Here is a 20607-nt window from a genome sequence, read left to right as displayed (position 1 = left end):
TAGCTGTTGGCTGTCAAAGGTCCAAAACAGATTGGAGACCACCGTCCTTCTTGGGAACCGTAAGGTTACCAGTGAATGTACAACCGTTTCTAGGTTTTCCCGTTCCAGGAAGGGTAGTAGCTGGCGTATCAGCCAAAGCTGATAACAGGCACTCCTGGCTGTCGCATCCACCTGAGGTGACAGCTGAAGCGACGAGTCTGGGAGTATCCCCAAGCTACAAACATAGTCCTTTAGGAGAAGTGTGACCCCGTCCAGAACCGGAGAGTTTATCACCATTCCCAGATTAGGATTGCTTATAGTGTGTACCTCTGTTTTATTTGTATTCAGTTTAAGTCTATTTTCCCTCATCCAATCCATTACTGACCTCAGACAGTCATTCAGAGGGGAGATGCCATCCTTGGTCACCAAAGCAGTCTGAGACATAGAGAAGCAAATTTGGGTGTCATCAGCGTACTGATAACACCCCACCCCATGTCTCCGGATGATCTCACCCAGCGGCTTCATGTAAATGTTGAATAGCATTGGAGACAGTATCGCACCTTGGGGACACCCGATTTGAGCTCCCTCTTGGCCAAACAACTGTTCCCAAGCAACACCATCTGGAACCTACCCGAGAGATAGAACTGGAACCACTGCAAAGCAATGCCCCCGATTCCTAACCCTCTCAAGCATTCCAAAAAGATACCATGGTCTATGGTATCGAAGGCCGCTGGGAGGTCCAAGAGCACCAACAGGGCCACACTTCCCCTGTTGATGCACAGAAGGAGATCATTGACCAAGGTGACCATGATGGTCTCAACTTGATACAAATAAACAGGATACATATGTTAACCACAGATATGTCAGTGTAAGTTGATAGCAATACTACTTTTCTCGTACCCCAAAGAAATACAGTCAGCCCTCCATATTTGCAGCTTTGACTTTTGCAGATTTAATTTACGTATTTCATTCACATGTTATCTCTGGGAATCTCTGGGTCCTCCAGTGTGACTCTTCTGAAAGTTAACAATAGAGACATGCTAGAAGACCTAGATATTCCTAGAAAATAGACTTCTCTAGGCATTTGTAGGTCTTTTAGCACAATTCTGTGGTCAACCTTTGGCAGATGTTGACCACAGAATTGTACTAGAAGACCTAGAGGTTATTTGAGAGGTGTTCTCTCAGGTTAAAAAAACCCCTCAAACTATTGCCTTATTATTTGTGGTTTTCCACTTTCACAGGGGTCCTGCTCCTCTAACCTCAGCAAATGTGGAGGGTGCAGCCTTATGCACACCTACTCAGAGTAAATCCCCACAGCTTTGAACAGGGCTAACTTGAAAGCAAATGCACAAAGAAAAGCAGTCTTAAAATAGCATTACTGCACTTCAAAACAAGAAGACTGTGATAAACAAGGAAACCTAATTACAGTAAGACATCCAGAGACAGAGCCTTTACAAAGCTTAATTCAAGAACTGAATGACACATGGAACACACCGCAAGCAGAAAGAATCCAAGCAGAAGTATAAAGAATGCAAATCTGCTTGTGCTTTACAAACATACATAAGTGAAACTGCCTTTCAAAAGCAACAAAACCCACTAACCACAAGGTAATAAACAGCACACATAAGGATAAGCCATGTAATTCAGAGGGAGAAACCACTCTGTTAAAATATTCCCAAGATATTTATAAACAGCAGGAAGCACAAATTAAAAGTTCCAACAGCAAAAGGAAAAGGGACTTTGCACCTTCTGCAAGTATATGTAGTTGGCTATTTCTGTACCTTCACATAGGGGATTATCACAAGGCACTTACCATGCTGAAATTGTTGCTCAAATGCTTCAGAAATGGAGCGGTGGGATACCCGGTTGCGCTTCTGAAGCATCCCTGAAGCATGTTCTGCTCTTCTCCCGTCAACAAATCATTCGCGGAGCAGTCATTTCTATAACAGGAGCTTCTGTTACTGCTGCTCCATGAACAATTCATTGACGGGAGAAAAGTGGGACACCTCAATGATGCTTCAGAAACACACCCAGCTATCCTACCTCCGTGCTTCTAAAGCGTTTGGGCAATGATTCCAGCGCGGTAAGTGCCTTGTGTGAAAGTGTCCATAGTTGATGTTACATGGATGCTTGACTACAGTCAGGCTATCCTTGGAATTTCAGCTAGTACAGAACATGACTGCAAGACTGTCAAAGGGGAAAGAACAATAAAAGAGCTACATTGGTCTTCAGCTTGTTTCTAAATTCAACTTAAAATCTCTGTTTTAATGTTCTAATTAAACCAACCTAAGGTTCTAGTCTAGCCAAGTTTTACTGTTGTTGCAGATTCTTCAGAGGGAGTTTGACATTGCCATTCTCTGAGACTGAAGGAGTGTAACTTGCCCAAAGTCACCCAGGACGTTTTCACGTGGGGAAATTTAGAAGGTTAAAGTGTTGCCAATGCAGGGTCATCCAGGGCATTAGGGACATGCTTTTCACATGATGCTGCATGCATACAAGACAGAATCCTGGGAGAATGTGAGGTGAATCAAGAAATGAGCAAATTCACAAAACTACCGTATTTACATGGCCATTTTGCTTGCGAATTCGCTCCCTTCGCGTCATGCCATGCCAGCCTCTGGATGGCTCCTGTTCTCAGATTTCCCAGGGTCCCTTGCTGTGCCAGGGAAAGAGAGAACGCCTTCTTCTTAAAGGGATACACACACACTTCCCTCACCTCTTCTACTGAAAACCTCTAATTAAGGAAACAGCTGCTGGGAGAAGGCAGAGAGGCCCCATTCATACTGAGCTATTTGCGCTGGATGGAACTGGGTAGATCCGGATCTCTTCCCCCCGAATCCCTCCGGAAGCAAGTGCTGACTATTTACCTCAGGGTAATTTAACCCTGAATGCCATGCAGCTCCGGGGAGAGTTCTCATTTGCTGAAGCAGTTTTTAAAAAGTCTCCTTTGCTGTCAATCAAATTCTCTTCCGCTTTCGTCAAGGTGACATTTCTTACAGCGATTGAGCAACCGAATGGGTGATTTCCACCTCCCCCCTCCTTTTTTAAAAAAACAGGCGCCAGTACGTGCATATTTTGTCAAATTTAAAAACCTCCTGTGTGTGTGTGTGTTGTGAGTATTTGGGTCACTGCAGGTTATGGATCTTCCCGTGGCCCCGTTTTCAACCCCAAAATGCAACCTAATGCCATCTCTGCATCCTGCATCCTCCCTCCTTGTCACCCCAGAGTGCCTCATGCCCATGTAGTAGTAGTAGTAATAATAATAATAATAATAATAATAATAAATTCCTCACCTCAGAATGCCAGAAAAGGATGCCATGCATTCTTTGCTTTCCTTCAGCTTCCCCTGAATTCCTTACAGACAGTAGCAAAAGCATTCTGTATCAATTTGCCAAATTGGAAAGAGAAACGTTTGTAACATTCGCATTGTAGCATTCGCAAAGGAAAAAAGCCTCCTGCAAAGTGCCCTGCTGCTGGAAGCAAGGAAATGAAAAGGAAAGCGAACAGGCAGGCAGCCACATTTATCTGTATATCTATCTACCTGTAGTAAAAAACATGCACGTAGTCTGTCAAAAATAATTTAAAAAAATAAAGAGAGAGAGAGAAAGTTGCGTGGTGCGAGAGGGAGGCTTTCTCCATCCTGTGCCCTCCCTCTGACCTACCTTGAACTTGACCCTTCGTCCTGCTCCTTCCTTCTCCTCCTCCTGCTTTGTTACCCAGACTGCCCTCCATGCCCCCCATTCTTCCCCCTGGCTCATTCATCCTCCTCCTCCTCCTGCTCCTCCTCCATCACCAATTCTCTTGGCACCCTTTGGCTCCTTCCTTCTCCTCCTGCTCCTACTTCGTTACTCCAATTGTCGTCCATGGCCCCCTTCTTCCCCCCCCCCCCCCCCCCCTTCCTCCCCCCTCCTCCTCCTCCTCCTCTGTCACTCTTGGCACCCTTTCTCCAGTTCCGCCCTCTGCCCTCCCTCTGACCTAAATCCTTCTCATGAACTTGACCCGATTATGATCGGTGGCAAGTTCATATTCGCCGAACCCATTTTTTTCAAAAGATACAACTTTTACACAGCTTCCAAATGACTTGTGCTAAGGGGCATTTGCCCCGAAATGGGTATGGAAGCCTCGGATTCACTTGTGGGAGATTTGGGGCAAATATGAACTTCACATGCATAATTCAGTTCCTGATCTGGGGTAAAAGGTAGTCTGAATGTCCCCAGAGAAGACATTTTGCCATTCCTCCTGGAGCGGAGGGAGAAGTAGAGGACATGTCCTGGAAAAGGAGGGCATCTGGGAGTGTCAGCCCTCTGTGGAATCAGGCAGGCTTATGGACCCAGCCCCCTCCTCTCTCTCCTCTCTCTTGTATGTGTGTGTGTCTCGGATGTTTATCACACTATGCTCTTAAAGAGCGACTATTCCAGTGTGACTCCTCTAGCAGCCTCCTGTTGCATGCTGGGATTGGCAGTTTTTAAGGAGCTGAACTTCTCTGCCTGAGAATTCTAAATACCCCTCCTTAAAACTGCCAATCCCAGCATGCAACAGGAGGCAGCTAGAGGAGTCACACTGGAATAGTACCTCTTTAAGAGCATAGTGTGATAAACATCTATGTGTGTGGTTTTATGGAGTTTGTCAAGGGAAACCTCATCTTGCCTTCCTCTGACACAGCTTCTGGGGCAAAGAGGATTCCACTTCCTTCTCTGGGGCACGTGGGGGCACTTGTGGAAATGAAAGTTTGGAGAATGCGCAGAAAAGGAATTTCTAAGCTGGCAATGGGGATTTGTACTCCTTTGTTTTATACCCAACTTCGCATTGGACCCTAAGTAATGTGCCTTTAACCCCTTCTTGTGCTCTTGTGTGATAACCATTAGCAAATGGCTTGCTTTTCTGGGATGCCAGCATTTTGACCATTTTCAGGATGGAAACACATAGGTCCACATCCCCAGTGGGTTCACATCGCCAAGCCAGGATTTGAATCCTGGTCTGGTCTCCAGAATCAAGATCAAATGCTCAAACCACTACAGAGCTAAGAAAATTTGTTTTCCCTTATTGGTAGAACTAAAATTTCATAGGTTTATGTTCTAGGAAGGAAGAAGAAGAATATAACATAGGCTGCCTCTGCTCTGCAGAAAAAAATCTGTTTTGACACCACTTAACTGTCATGGCCCAATGCTATGGAATTCTGAGAATTGTAATTTGTTGTTCTGCATGTGCTTTATAGACTATAGCAAATCCTTTGACTGCTCAGATGATGAGAGGCTATGGAACACCCATAAAGATATGTATCAATTTACCTCCAACTTACCAACGTTTACCAACAATTATCATCTAGTTAGTCTGACATCAATACCATGAAAGTTTCTAGACCAGATCATTAAACCGCCTTGAGACCCGGTACTGGGAGGAAGGTGGGATATAAATAAACATAATAAACATAATAATAAACATAATAATAATAATAATAATAATAATAATAATAATAATAATAATAATAATAATAATAGTCTGTGAACATTTAGTAGGGAATGCAATACAGTAATCACAAAAAGTCAACATGAGTTTCTGAAAAATAAGTCATTCCAGACTAATCTGATCTCTTTTTCTGATAAAATTACCAGCTTGGTAGGTAGGGTTCTGTCCTGGGCCAATTGCTATTCAACATCTTAATCATAGGGAGCATGCTTATCAAATTTGCAGATGACACCAAATTAGGAGGAATAGCTAATACTCCAGAGTATACAGTCAAAATGGCCTTAATAGATTAGAAAGCTGGTCCAAAGCTAACAAAATGAATTTCAATACAGAGAAATGAAATGCATAGATATAGGATGGGGGACACTTGGTTTAATGAGACTACATGTCTCTAAAAGTTCTAGTAGACCAAGCCTCATGAAGAGATACTTAAGGAGCTAGGTATGTTTATCCTGGAGAAGAGAAGGTTAAGAGGTGATATGATAGCCCTGTTTAAATATTTGAAGGGATGTCATATTGAGGAGGGAGCAAGCTTGTTTTTTGCTGCTCCAGAGACTAGAACCCGGAGCAATGGATGCAAGCTCCAGGAAAAGAGATTCCACCTCAACATCAGGAGGAACCTCTTGACAGTAAGGGCTGTTCGACAGTAGAACAAACTCCCTCAGAGTGTAGTGGAGTCTCCTTCCTTAGAAGTCTTTAAACATAGGCAGGATGGCCATCTGTCAGGGATGCTTTGATTGTGAGTTCCTGCATGGCAGGGGGTTGGACTGGATGATCCTTGTAGCATCTTCGAACTCTATGATTCTATGATTTAATAGTTCTACATAGGAGTGCCAACCCATATGACAGTCCTAATGAGGAATCTGTATTCAGGACAAGAGGCTACTCTCAGAACAGAACACGGAGAAACAGAATGGTTCCCAACTGGCAAAGGGGTCAGACAAGGCTGTATCCTTTCACCCTATCTGTTCAATTTATATGCAAAACATATTGTAAGAAAAACAGGCTTGGGCACAGAAAAAGGAGAAATGAAATAGGAAGGAATATCAACAATCCAAGATACACAGATGACACCATAATGCTAGCAGAAAACCTCCCAGACCTGGAACAACTACTAAAGATGATCAAGAAAGTGCAAATGCAGACATACTGCTGAATATAAAGAAAACAACTATACTTATTGAGATAGATAAAAGGCTTGTATATTTACAAGATTATCAAAGAAGATCAAACTTCGTTATTAAATATATACCAAAAACTGGAAAGGGAGATAGAAGAACCGATTTGAAAACGGAAATATTAAATGGCTACAACAGATTTCCCCATCTCTTAACTGGACCGAAGGTGACTTAGAGAGGATTCATCGTATCCCATCAGGGAAGAATAAGATAACACCAAGAGATATGACTGTGAGAGTGACTAACTATAATAAGGAGGTACTGATGAACATGATGAGAAAAAAACCAGAGAAATTAAGATTTGGAGAAATCAAAGTGGAAATATATAATGATTACTGCCCATGATGGAGAACATCGATGAAGCCATGTACTGTTGCATTGTTGAAGGCTGGGATTAACTACGCATGGGGACACCCACTGTCCTTAAAATTTCAATGGACAGGAAGAAGATTGACTCTGTGGAGCAAGGATTGAAGTTATTGGAAGAATTGCAGATAAATAAAGACGAAGGAAAAAAGCCTGGAGGACCCAGGAAAACATCTGGAAAAAAAGGAGCTGGAGAGAGATGGAGAACATGGGGAGGAGTTGGAGAAGAAGTAATGGTTGCAGCGACTGGAGGAGAAGAAAGCTTGGGAGAGGTTGGAAGAGCTGGAATTTTGTAGATGGAAGATAGAACTACTACAATCAAATAAAAAATTAAGTTTTATATTTATGAGCACTCGGGGGGGTGGGCAGTTTTGGGCTGTTGGATGTCTTCGCCACCCCTCCCCACAAGGGTAGCCTTGGCAACCGAGGCTAGGGCAAAGTGCCCTAGTGAATGGAAGTGGGGAGGTGAAATGGACATGGGGGGAGGGGGGAAGGAAAGGGGGGATAGGGGATGGGATTTGGGTATGGGGAGCACTAACTGGAGCCATTAGAAATAGAATTAAACTGGATTATGTCAAATAAGCTGAAAATTTCAACTTTAAACACCAAAGGTCTGGGTTCGCCGCTTAAAAGAAGAAGGACTGAAGCATTATTAAGAAGGGACGCAGCAGATTTGATCTTTTTACAAGAAACACATCAACATAAGATGGACAAAATGAACTGAAATTGAATTGGGCAAGGAACTATGAGAAAGCATTTGGAAGTTCTAAATCAAGGGGGGCAGCAATAATAATTGCAAAGAAATGTACTTTTGTAATAAAAAAGGTATTAAAAGATGATGATGGGAGATATATAATAATACAAGGGGAATTAGGGGAAGATAAATATGTATTGGCAACTGTATATGCTCCAAATGAAAAACAGGAAGAATTTTATGAGAAAGTATTAAGAAAAGTGTAATAGCTACAAGAACAATACGTAGTATTGACAGGTGATTTTAATATGCAAATGGATAGGATAAAAGCTAAATCTAATCCCTCAGTAAAGGATAGAAGTAAAAATATAACAAATTTAAATAAAATAATGAGCAAAAGGGAATTTAAAGATGTATGGAGATTAGTAAAAGGAGATGAAGCAAAATACACGTATTATTCTGCTGTACATAAAACATATACAAGAATAGATTATATCTTTGTATCAAAAAATATGGTAACGTATTAAATTCAGAAATATCAAATATAAAAGTAACGGACGATGCCTTGGTGAATACAGTGGTGCCTCGGGTTACGAAATTAATTCGTTCCGCGGCTAATTTCGTAACCCGAAAAACCTTCGTAAGCCGAATTGCCATAGGCGCTAATGGGGAAAAAACTGTATAGAAATAGTGGTTAAGAAGGACTATGAACAAGTAAAAAGGTGGAGGTTGAACACTAAGATATTGAATTACAGTATAAGGAAATTGTAGAAAAAATTAGAAAGGAATGGCAAGAAATATGGGATATAAATGATAAAGAGGTGACAAAAGGGTTGTTATGGGACACCATAAAAGCAGTTACAAGAGGAATTTGTATAAAAGAAACATATAATCTTAAGAAAAGACAAGAAGAAAGAAAGAGGGAATTAAAAAAGGATAAAGTATTGGAAAATAGATACATAGTTAATAGAGCTAAACAGATATATGTAGAATTAAGGGCAAAAAGGGAAGAATTGGATAAGATGGAAATAAATGAAGTACAAGAAAATTTGATTTATTTTAGAAGAGAATTTTTTGAATATAGTAATAGAAATTTAAAAATGCTGGCCAGGTCCACACAGAAGGAAATGGAAAGTATGATAAATACGGTTAGAGATAAATCTGGTAAAATATGTAGATTGAGGAAAGAAAAATTTTAAAAATTTGAAGAAATTTATAAGGAATTATATCAGGCAGGAGAAAATCATTTGGATAATATAGAGAAATATGTGGAAGAAAATTGGGGGCAAAAATTAGAGGAAGAAGATAAAGAGTTACTGGAGCAACCCATTGAGAAGGTAGAGATAGTGGAGGTAATAAAGAAATTGAAAAATGGGAAAGCTCCGGGGATGGATGGATTGGGACCAGAATATTATAAAGTGTTTGAAAAGATATTAATCCCAAAATTGTTAGAATTATATAATGGAATAATGAATGGGGAGAAGATACCAGTATCATGGCACCAATCATTAGTAATCTTAATACCAAAGGTAGATAAAGATTTAACGGACTCAGGATCATTAATAAATCAAGATGCAAAGATTTTATCAGCAATAATAGCAAATAGATTGAATAAATGTATGTATAAATATATAGGAAAGGATCAATGTGGATTTGTGAAAGGAAGACAAATGTCCAATTTAGTAGGAAGAGTGTTGAATAAAATACATGTAATAGGGGAGAAAAAAATAAGGGCAGGGATTTTAGCATTAGACATATTTAAAGCATTTGATTGTGTGGAATGGCCAACATTAAAAATAATTATGAAAAGATTTGGAATGGGGGATAGAATAAGAGGATTAATAGACCAATTATATCTTGATAACTCAGTAAAAGTAGTGGTAAATGATGGGATAACAAGCGAAATAAGAGTGACAAGAGGTACAAGACAAGAGTGTCCACTATCACCAATATTATTTGCAATGGTTATAGAGTTGTTAGTGAATGTCATAAGGAATGATAATAGCTTAGAGGGAATAGGACTTTAAAAAAACATTAAATTAGTTTATTTGCCGATGATACATTATTAACTATTAAAAATTTATTGGATAGATAGGGAAAAATAAAAGAACATTTAAAGATATTTGGAGAAATGACAGGGTTACAGATTAATTGGAATAAATCAGAAATGATGGTATTTAAATATACAAAAAAAAAAGAGGAATCTGAATTTATAAAACAAAAAAGTTTAGAGATAAGATTAAGAAATAATATAAAATATTTAGGAATAAATATAACAAAAGATCCAAAGGAAATGGGAGATAAGAATTTGGTAGTACTAAGGAAAGAAGTGGAGAAAAACTTGGCAGAATATAAGAAAAATCCAATTATCCTGGTTTGGAAGAATAGCACTGATTAAGATGAAAATATTACCAAAATTATTTTTTTATTCAGAATGATACCATTAAAAGTGTTGGGAACTGAACTGAATAAATGGCAACAGCTAATAAATATATTTTGTAATGGAGGGAAAAGAACAAGATTATATAAACAATTTTGGTACAAAACACAAAGAGAGGGAGGGTTAGGCCTTCCCAATGTAAGAGGATATTATGAGGCTAATCAATTGAGATATGTGATAGAAGGTATGTTGGGTGGGATAGATTTAGAATGGCTAGAAGGAGCTATAGAGGAAGTAGATATGAGAATATGGAATATCTTTTTTAAGAACTTTACTAGGAAAGAAATAAAAATTATTGGAAACCCACTTATGAAAAATATAATAGAAATATGGTATAAACATAAAAAAGAGTTAATGAATGAAGATTCAATAATAACACCAATAATAATGGAAATGAACTTCCCAAAGAACTTGAGAGGATTGTTAGATAAGGAGTTAAAGGAAAGGAAAATAGACATAATAGAAGATTGGATAGATGTAAGAATAGAGAAAGGAAATATAAAAGAAAATTTTATGGGAATAAATATTTCATGGTTTCACTATATGCAAATAGAACAATGGATTAAAAACTGGAGGAAAAGGAATGTAGAAAAGAAAAAGTATACACAATTTGAACAAATAGTTCAGAAAGGAAGAGAAATGGAAGAAAATGAGAACATAAAAGGAAATACTAGTAAAATTTATAAAATGTTGAGGGAGAATAAAGGAGAAAAAATAAAAGGAAATATTTTAAAGGGATTATGGGAAGAAGAATTAAGATGTAAAATAAATGATAAGGAATGGGATAGAATTTGGGAACAAAGACGCCTGAAAAATTTATCGGTTCGGATAAAATAAAATTATTATAAGTTGATTTGGAAATGGTATCCAACTCCAGTGAGACTATATAATATTAACAAGAATAATTTAAAAAATTGGAGAAGCTGTCAAGAAGTAGAGTCATATATGCATATGTAGTGGCAATGTAAATATGTACAAAATTTTGGGGGGAAAGTGATAGCAGACATAGAAAATGTTATGAATATAAAAATAGATAGAAGACCGAATATATTTTTATTATCGTTATAGAGAGAATTCAGAATTCCAATTCAGAGAAATAGAAAAAAAGAAAAATAGAAAAAAGAAAAAAAATATTTGGTATCAAGTTTTCTTACAGTAGCGAGATTAATAATAGCAAGGTGTTGGTAAACAAAAATAGATGTAGAAATGGAGGATTGGTATAAAGAGGTATGTAAATTAGCTATTAATGATAAACTGACATGTAAACTGAAAGTAAAAAAAGGACTATGGAAAAGAAATGACTTTGAGGGGATTTGGAAAGAATTTGTTGAGAAAGTGTTGAGAAAAGAAGATGGAAGATTACCTCCAGAAGATGAACTAAAATATTGGATGGAATATAAGGATGGAAATGGTTCCGGGGAAGGGGGGCACTGAGGGGTAGATAAAATAATTTGTTAAAATGTAATAGAATGTAGGGAGATATCTGTTTGTGGAAATACTATAAAAATTAAATAAATAAAAAAGAAAACAACTATAATGAACATGGAGAATCTACACAATCTCAACCTAGACAATGAGGAAACAGAAATAGTAAAAGAGTTCTCATACCTGGGATCAAACATTGACAGCAACAGGGATTACAGCCAGGAAATTAGAAGAAGATTAAGAATGGGGAAGGTGGCTATGAAAGAAGTAGAAAAGATTCTAAAATGCAGATATATACAGCTGAGCCCAAAATTTAGAATCATACAAGCCATTGTATCCCCTATTGTCATGTCTGGATGTATGAGAAAATAGAAAAGATTAAACCAGAACTCTCCTTGGAAGCCAAGATGACAAAACTTAGGTTGTCATACTTCAGACACATCATGAGAAGGCACGTCTCATTGGAAAAAACAATAATGCTTGGAAAGGTGAAGGGACATAGAGAGGAAGGCCGCATGCTAGGTGGATGGACTCTATTGAAGAGGTCATAGGTATGAATTTATAAAAGATAAGCAGAGCAGTGGAGGATAGGGAGTCTTGGAGATGTATTATTCACAGTGTCACTATGAGTCAAGATCAATTCAAGGGTGGTTAACAACAGCAAAAAAGTTTGTTGTTCTGGTGCCACAACAGAACTACCATTGCAAGAATTCCATAGCATTGAGCCGCAGCCACAGTTCATTTAGACACCCACATAAGGCCACATGTAAGTCCATGCACGCATACATATATGTGTGTAACTTGAATATAAAAAATGAGATCTTGATCCCCTCAGAAGTCCCTGTTGCTATGGGAGCCGGGGAGAGAATGGCAGCAAAGTCTCCACTGGTTTTAGCTGGTTTCCAGACCTTCTGCTTTGATGTGGAAGTGTGCAAAAGATGCCAAAGCATTCCAGGAGCTGACTTTGCTTAATAAACAGCCAAAAAGGCATTGTCTCCTCCTTAATCACAGGGGAGCGACAAGTAACCTTGCTTGAAGGACCAAAAGAAAGCAAGAGCAGCTTTAGAAAAACAAACAAACAAACAGTACAAGACATCTTGAGAACCAGAGATAGGCTTATTCAAGCTGCACACATGCTACACAACAGTTCATGGAAACCATCAGTCAGTTAGGAATATGAAAATTGGCTCCCTGGAGGGCTGAGAAGGGAAATGGGGGAGAAGGAACAGGAAAGGAGGGAATAGGGTGGCATTGCCCTGAGCTGCGTTTTGCAAAGCAACCAGCCACTGAATGATGGTAACAAGTTTCTGTTCTATATGCTTCCTTGAGCAAACCCAACCAAGTCAGACCAAGATAATTAAAAAGCTTTAAACAAGAGCTGGAAACCCCTCTTCCACAGCTCATGATGCACCAGTCCAGGCACAGTTGTTTTCTCTCACAGGAGCGTCAGAGAAGGAGATCACTGGTGAAGAACAAATGTACTGTTTGTTCTTTTACAGTGAGAAAGAAATGATATTGTTTCTCTCTCTAGAGCAATCTCACCAAGACAGCAACATTCTTTTAACACATGTATTTTTTTATGCAGCAATGATAGAAGGGCAGTAATTATAGGATGGTGTTGACAAGCAGAATTTGACAGCATCATTTTTCCTTCTTGGGGATTGTGGAAATCCAGGGATTCAATGAACCCGTGGATGGAAAAAATTATTTTTGGACTACTACTCCCAACATCCCTTAGCCAGTGTAGCTAGAGGGTTCTGGGAATAATGGTCAAGAAAGGTAACTTTTTAAAGTTCTGAAATTAGCCACAGTGAACAGGCGCTTTTTCATAACTGCACCTAGGGGAAAAGATTCCACTTTTGTTACTGCTTTGTTCTGCCTTCAGCTGGATTCAGTTTCATCAGGTAGCCAAGCTCAGGCTATGAATATATCCTTTTGGTTATTTTAAAGATTTTCAGTGATGTTGTGCTGAGTTAAAGCCCAGTTTTGTATGCACCCCTTCTTTCTCTTACTTCCATCCACAAACTACACCAAAAAGTATTTTTGGACCACAGCTCTCTGAATCCCTCACGTGGCCAGACCAGTGCCCAGACTGGATATGGGAGTCTGGACATTGTAGTTCAAAAAGTACTGTATATACTTGACTATTTGGGATGAAAATTATAGATTTTGACATGATCCATGGATAAATCGATGGTAAAACCTAGGGGCATATACAAGGATCTAAAGGAAGAAGCAAAGGAAAACAATGCCAAAGAACTTTAAAAATTACAGCAGGCATAATTGCTTGTGCTTATACTAAAGGCTGGATGGATAAGAAAATAGGGGGGGGGAGGGGGGGTGGGGGGTCAGTTCTTCTAAAACAGATTTTACTTTTCACCAGGGGATGATTCCTCTTGTTGGTTTATAAAGACCTGGCACACCCTCTAAGCTAAGTTTTGGTGGAAGAGTGTGAGGAAAGAGGTAGAAAATTATGTACAGGGTTGTGCAATCTGTCCTCGGACAAAACACTGACCGGGAAGCCCAGTGGACTCTTACATCCTTTGGAGACCCCCAGCCAACCATAGAAGCACATAGCTATGGATTTTATCACTGATCTGCCAGAAAGTAAAGGGAGGGACACGATTTGGGTGGTTGTGGACTCATTTACTAAGCAAATACATTATGTGGGGTGCAAGGGGCTGCCTAACGCCCCAAAATTGGCGGACTTGTTTATCGAACATATATACCGACTACATGGCCTCCCAGACAAAATAGTCTCTGATAGAGGCCCACAGTTCACCTCACAGTTTTGGAGGTGCTTAGAGGATAAATTGAGGGTGCAGGTGGCTCTGACTTTGGCCTTTCACCCTGCCACGGATTATGAGACGGAACGCACTAACAAATCTTTGGAGACATATTTGAGATGTTATGTAAATCATCTACAGGACAATTGGGTTGACATGTTGCCTCATGCAGAGGTAGCATTTAATATGGCTGTTGATTCCACCACGGGAATGTTGCCTTTTGAAGTGGTTTATGGGTATGAGCTGCAAGTATTACCACAGCTGACACCTGATAATGGGGACCCGGTGTCAATAAGTCAGTGGAGTACTCAACTAAGACAGAATTGGGAAAAGATTGAAGATGCATTAAAACAGGCCAAACTGGATTACAAAAGGTTAGCTGATCAACATCGTAAACCCGGTTGGAATATTAAGGTTGGAGATCACGTGTTTTTGTCCACTAAGAACTTAAAGTGTCGGGTACCATCCAAAAAACTGGGGCCTAAATTTGTGGGGCCTTTTGAAGTGAAGAGACTGATTAATGATGTGACTGCCGAACTGTGTTTGCCTAAATTATATAAGAATATCCACTCTGTTTTCCATTTCAGTTTGCTGAAACCAGCTGGGAAGTCGAATAAGGAAGGTTCTGCAGAGCCTGCCACTTTGCCGCTGTTGATTAATGGAGAAGAACATTTTGAAATTACCAAAATCCTGGACTCTAAAATTAACAGGGGGCAGTTGGAATATTTGGTACAGTGGAAGCATTTTCCAATTGACCTGGCTGAGTGGGTGAAGGCGGCACATGTCAATGCAGATAGATTGGTACAGGAGTTCCATGTGGCCTCTCCAGACAAACCAAAGGGGGGGGAATGAAACTTTGGGGGGGGGCAGACTGTCAAACCCTGTTATTAAGATCAGTGATAAGGTTTTGTCTTTTCAGTTCATGTACATTCACTGGTTATATGTGTTTGTATAACTGAACTTAATAGTTCTGTGGGCTGAGATGTTGGGGGTTGGGTAGTGGTTAGTATATTAGAGTTGGGGTTAGCTTCTTAGAAGGGGCCCTGTTAAAGGTATTGGAATGTTACCATAGATTGTTACTATATTGTGGCTTGGAAAAGACTGGGTGGTTATGGGTGTGGTCTGGGGGTAACTAGCTGGGTAGAAGAAGGAGGGAGTAGTTTTAAAGTGCATATTTCCCCTTTGAAGCCTCAGATTCTGCAAAGATGTGTAAGAGATCACTGCTGCAATGTTCTTACAATAAACTTACTTGCTTTGGCAGAAGTTTGGATTGTGGATCATTAACCAAAGGATTCCAAAACTCACACTCGTCCCCTTTGGCAGTCTGGCCAATGTCAGAACAGTGGGGATGGGGCTGTTTCCAGCCCCAGTGTGCTATTGGCCAGCCTCAGGGAGGAGGCGGATCTTCTGAGGAGGAGGAGGAAAAGAGGGTAGGCCTCTGGGCCAAGGAGAGGGGAAAGAGCCCTTTTCTGGCGCCACATGGCGCTGAGGAGGAGGAGGAGGAGGAGGGTGGCCATTTCCTAAGTGTTTTTTTCCAAATTGTATTTTTTGTGTATTTTTGTGCTTTTAATGCTAACAAGTCGGCCTTGTATTGACAATGATGATGGTGATGATGATGATGGTGATATTGATATCAGCAAGCCTCTGAGGCATGGGCCCACTCTTTCTGAAGCCGAGAGAGTGTGACTTTCCAAAATATGTTTTTTGTGTATTTTTTGTGCTTTTAATGCTAACAAGTCTGCCTTGTTTTGACAATGATGATGGTGATGATGGTGATACTGATATTGATATCAGCAAGCCTCTGAGATATGGGCCCACTCTTTCTGAAGCCGAGAGAGTGTAACTTTCCAAAGTGTTTTTTTGTGTGTGTATTTTTTGTGCTTTTAATGCTAACAGGTCTGCCTTGTTTTGACAATGATGATGATGATGATGATGATGATGTTAAATAAAGCCATGTTAAATGCCCAAATGTGCTGTCGTGTCTGTTTTGGAATGTGTGTGGGGGGAGGAGGGTGTTTGGCCAGAAAGGGAAATACATTTCTGCCATCTGTCTAGGAATAATGCCAAAATGTCCTCCATTTTGAGCCTGCCTAAGAAACATGCGTTTATATTAATGCTTTTTTAAATTATTAATTTTTTTAGTTGTTTGCGTGTTCTCCATTTAAAAATATGTCCTACATTGGGGGCTAAATTTTGTTCTACATTTGTCCCAGTTTGGAGGTTGACAGTTATGGCAACCCTAAGTGTGGGGGTTTCCCCCACCCAACATGATAGGGGCAACTTTTCCTCGGTCAACAGCCAACATCGTCTTCCCTTCACCTCCCAGCTACAATGAAGATCTGAACTGAAACTTCTCAGAAGAGCTTTTTCAGGGAGTGGGTTTGAAAATGTTCTGTTTCTCACCCCTCTGAAAAGGGAGACCATTTTGATTTCCCCCATGGCCTCAAAGAACCAGACTGCTGACAGACTGCCACTGTTGCTGACAAGCAGCAACAAACAGCAGCAACACAGAATTTTTGGTAAAAAGAAACTGGGGAAACTGTTGAAAAAATTCACCTCCTTTGGGATATTTTTGATGAAAGATTCTGCTACAATTTCACTGCCCGCAAACAGGATGTAGAATTTTGGATGCTTTTGCTCAACTCTTTTTCTTATCAGGAGGAGGCCTTCACTGCTACAAATACAAATGCTGCTTCAATCATGGAACTACCAGGCTGACAACTGAGCACTAGATTCCTGCACCCCCCCCCCTTCCAGTCCCAGATGAGCAGCTGAAAGTGATAAATGGCCTGCCACATCCTTAGCTTTAAACAAACATGTTAGATAAAGCAATGGCTACTGGGAGCTGTCCCTGTTATGCATGACTGGCAGGCTAGATTGGCAGCCATTGCCGGAATTTGTTAAATGCATTGTCAAATTCTTAATGTGTATGGGTGAACAGGCTGGCTGGAGCAGCAGAGTCAGAAGAAACAGCCCAATTTTTTGTGTGTATCTGATTCACCAAACTCCTCACCTCTTCCCCTACCTTCTTTTTAAACTCCGTCACCCCTCCGGGTAACATGCTGGATCATGGAAAGAACAGGAAGATAGTTTGTCAAACCCTATCATGAACCTGCACACACATGTTCAGAGCAGGAAAAGTTACACGTGGATTCCAACTCCAGAAGCCTCCAGCCACTGCCCATGCTGGCTGTGGATTCTGGGATCTGTCTTTCAAAAAAGAACTTTTCCAAACTCTGGTTACAACTCTAGCTCTCTCATTAGTAATAATAATAATAATAATAATAATAATAATAATAATAATACTGTTTATTTATAGTAGACGCAGCTTCTGCCAATTAAGTCAGATCACAGCCTGCAAAACTCCAGAATTTTATCACATATTTGGGAAGGAAGAAAAAGAGTCATTTGCATCTTCCAGAAACTTCCTAGTGACCTAAAGACCTTGGGAGCTAAGCAGAGTCATCCCTGGTTAGTACTTGGATGTAAGACTGCCAAGGAATCCCAGATGCTGTGGACACTATTTTAGAGGAAGGAACTGGCAAAACAATCTTTGAGGATTCTTTGCCTAAGAAAACCCTGGGAAATTCATGGGATTGTCATATGCTGACAGGTGACTTGAAGACTTATACACTGACCTTCTTACTTCCCCACCTACCTTTTAAATGGTAGTAGCCTGTATATTTGTGGGGGGGTCTACATGACCTGGGTTCATTCTCACTACAGAATTATAGTGCTTTTATTTCACTTTAACTGCCATGGTTCCATTCTATGGAATCCAGGGATTTGTAGTTTAAGGAGTTGTATTCAGAATTCTCACCCAGAGAGGAACTCTTACGCTTCATCAAACTACAAGACCTGGTATTCCATACAATGGAACCATGGCAGTTAAAGTGGAATCATAGTGGAATCTGTGTAGTGTGAATGGGGCCCAGGTATGACTGTCAAATCTTACTGTCATCCTTGCAACATTTTAAAAGCCAATTCATTATCATAGCTCCTTCCACATCCATACATTATGGGAAAGTGCTATGGTTTGCGATGGTGCTAGGTTCACCCCCTTCCCCCTAATCTGGTTCACTCTTCTCAAATCTGTCTGTTGTGATAAAGACAAAGCAACAAAAATTACATGAACAGATTCAGACATCTGAACATTGTCAGTGAGCTCTCAGGTTCTATATTTATTTCAAACACACACACCTTTCTCTCTCCTGCAGTCAGAAACATCTTCTCAGAGCAGCTCACAATAAAAATATGACAATACAACATCACAATCAATGCAATAATCAAAATAAAATATTTTAATAAAAACAAAAAATAAGCAGATGAGAGGGAATGGCATAATCAAATACAGGAGATAAGACGGTATTAAAATGCTCAAGCGAATTAATATTGTCACTTGGCACCAAACTGACAACAGGCAGATAGCATCTCACAACCAGAGTGCCAACACTACATGCAGATGGCATCTCACAACCAGAGTGCCAACACTAAGCTGACACTTCCCCTTGTGGCAATTGCCACTTCCACTCCCAAAGGAAGACCTCCAAAGACCACCTGAATTCACAGACAATCATGGCATACGATGCATCACATATTCTAGCCCTGTTTCAGCACTGGCAAAGGATGTTCCAGGTCCTACCTATCAATCCACAGTTTCACTTCCTGAGTTCTTTGTGTTGCCTTGGTAACTAACTAAAATTACAAAAACAATAATTTAGTATTTGGAGAATTTCAGGTCTGGGAATTTAAAAGCCTCCTAAAAACTTCACCAAAAATCAAGTCAATGATAAACGAGAAAAAGCGTTTCAAATGTATTCAGATATACCAGTGAAATATTAAACGAGCAGAAAGACAAAAGGTAAGTATCAAATCTGTCAAATGCTCTCACTCATTTCAACCTAAAAACACACTTTTTTATGAAAGAGCATGGATTCCGCAATATCTTTCACCTACAAATATCCAGACTTCTGTATACAAGTGTCATCTCTCTGAATCTAATCAAAACCAACAAAAAACCCATATGGTTTCAAAATAGTAACTTCTCAGCAAAAGGCAGAAGATAAATAACTCTTCTCTTACCTGCTTGTGGACTTTCAAGGGGATTTTCTTCTTTACCCGCTCCTTTCCTCTATCCGTTTCTCTCCCCGAACTCCCAGCATCATTATTATGACCTTTCTCGCTGGGCTCAGCTGACACACAGCGTTCAGATTCTCGAGGTTTCTTTCCTGGGTGTCTCTCCCATTTTTCCTTTCTTTCCTGTGGCTTCAGTGACATGTCCTTCTGGGGATGAGGAGGGAAAGAATAACAGAGAATAAACTTTTAATAAATAAACGTGTACCAACCTACCTGGCAACCACAGGTGACCAGAAATTCCATGCAACTGCGCAGGTTGCCAGATGGAGGAGGCATGAATTGCTCCATCCCTCTTACACGTACAATTCTGGATTGCCCAAGAGCTATAAACTGTTTTAACTGAATTGTTCTTAATGGCTTTTTAAAAAAAGTTGCATTTCCCCCCTTTTAACTTGAGGTCTAAATTGTGTTGGGTTTTTTTTAACACTGTGAATAGTTTAATTCTGTTTAAATGTTCACTTCTTGTATGTTTTAAGTTGTATTGTTCTTTTAAATTGTGAGCCACTTTGAGTCCCAATTTTGATGATGATGATGATGATGATGATTAGGCAGTGGCATCCCTAGAGGTGAGTTGTCCACACCAGGTGACACCGCAGAAGAGGGGTGACTACCCCACCTCTCTGCCATGCACTGTTCTATTTGCGAGTAGAAAGGCATGCGGCAGCAAGGTGGGGGGTGCCCTATAAGTCCCCCATAAGCCCCACCCTCTGCACCAGGTGCACCAATAGGCAAATCTGGTGCCCTAAAGCAGTTTTCATTACAACTCTCTTAAAACTCAGACAGCATGGCCAATCGTCAGAGATTAACAGAGCTGTAGTCAAAAACATTTGGAAGGCACCAGCTTGCCTACCCCTGCTGTAGAGCAAGGAATGTTTTTTCCATCTAAAACAGTATAGAAAATTCAGCAAACTAGTAGTGTAGGGACAGAGTGACCCATCTGTCATCCATGTAGATACTTCAAAAAAGTTATTTTAGGGCCCATACAGACAGGCCAAAATAAAGCTGCTTCGGGTCACTTTGGAGGTATACTGTTTAAATGATGCATGTGTCCTAAGAGGCCAGAAGCTGCACCAAAGCCATGCTCCAGTCCTAAGGACTGGAGCGCAGCTTTGGCACAGCTTCTGGCCTCTTAATGTG

At 40.1% G+C, this 20607-nt stretch overlaps 1 protein-coding gene across 1 annotated transcript in view; it reads right to left on the bottom strand.

Moving 5' to 3' along the window:
- LOC121916500 (fibrosin-1-like protein) overlaps positions 1 to 20607 on the bottom strand; it is a 699030-nt gene that overhangs the window by 471608 nt on the left and 206815 nt on the right. Inside the window, exon 2 of the mRNA XM_042441668.1 lies at positions 19417 to 19617. Within this exon, the coding sequence (XP_042297602.1) occupies positions 19417 to 19617 (201 nt within the window). The remainder of the gene's footprint in view (positions 1 to 19416; positions 19618 to 20607) is intronic.

Source organism: Sceloporus undulatus, chromosome 10 (assembly GCF_019175285.1).
Source record: "Sceloporus undulatus isolate JIND9_A2432 ecotype Alabama chromosome 10, SceUnd_v1.1, whole genome shotgun sequence".
In the NCBI taxonomy this organism is placed as follows: Eukaryota; Metazoa; Chordata; class Lepidosauria; order Squamata; family Phrynosomatidae; genus Sceloporus; species Sceloporus undulatus.
Note: the sequence above shows the minus strand (reverse complement) of the source record. Positions and strands in the feature narration are given on the sequence as shown.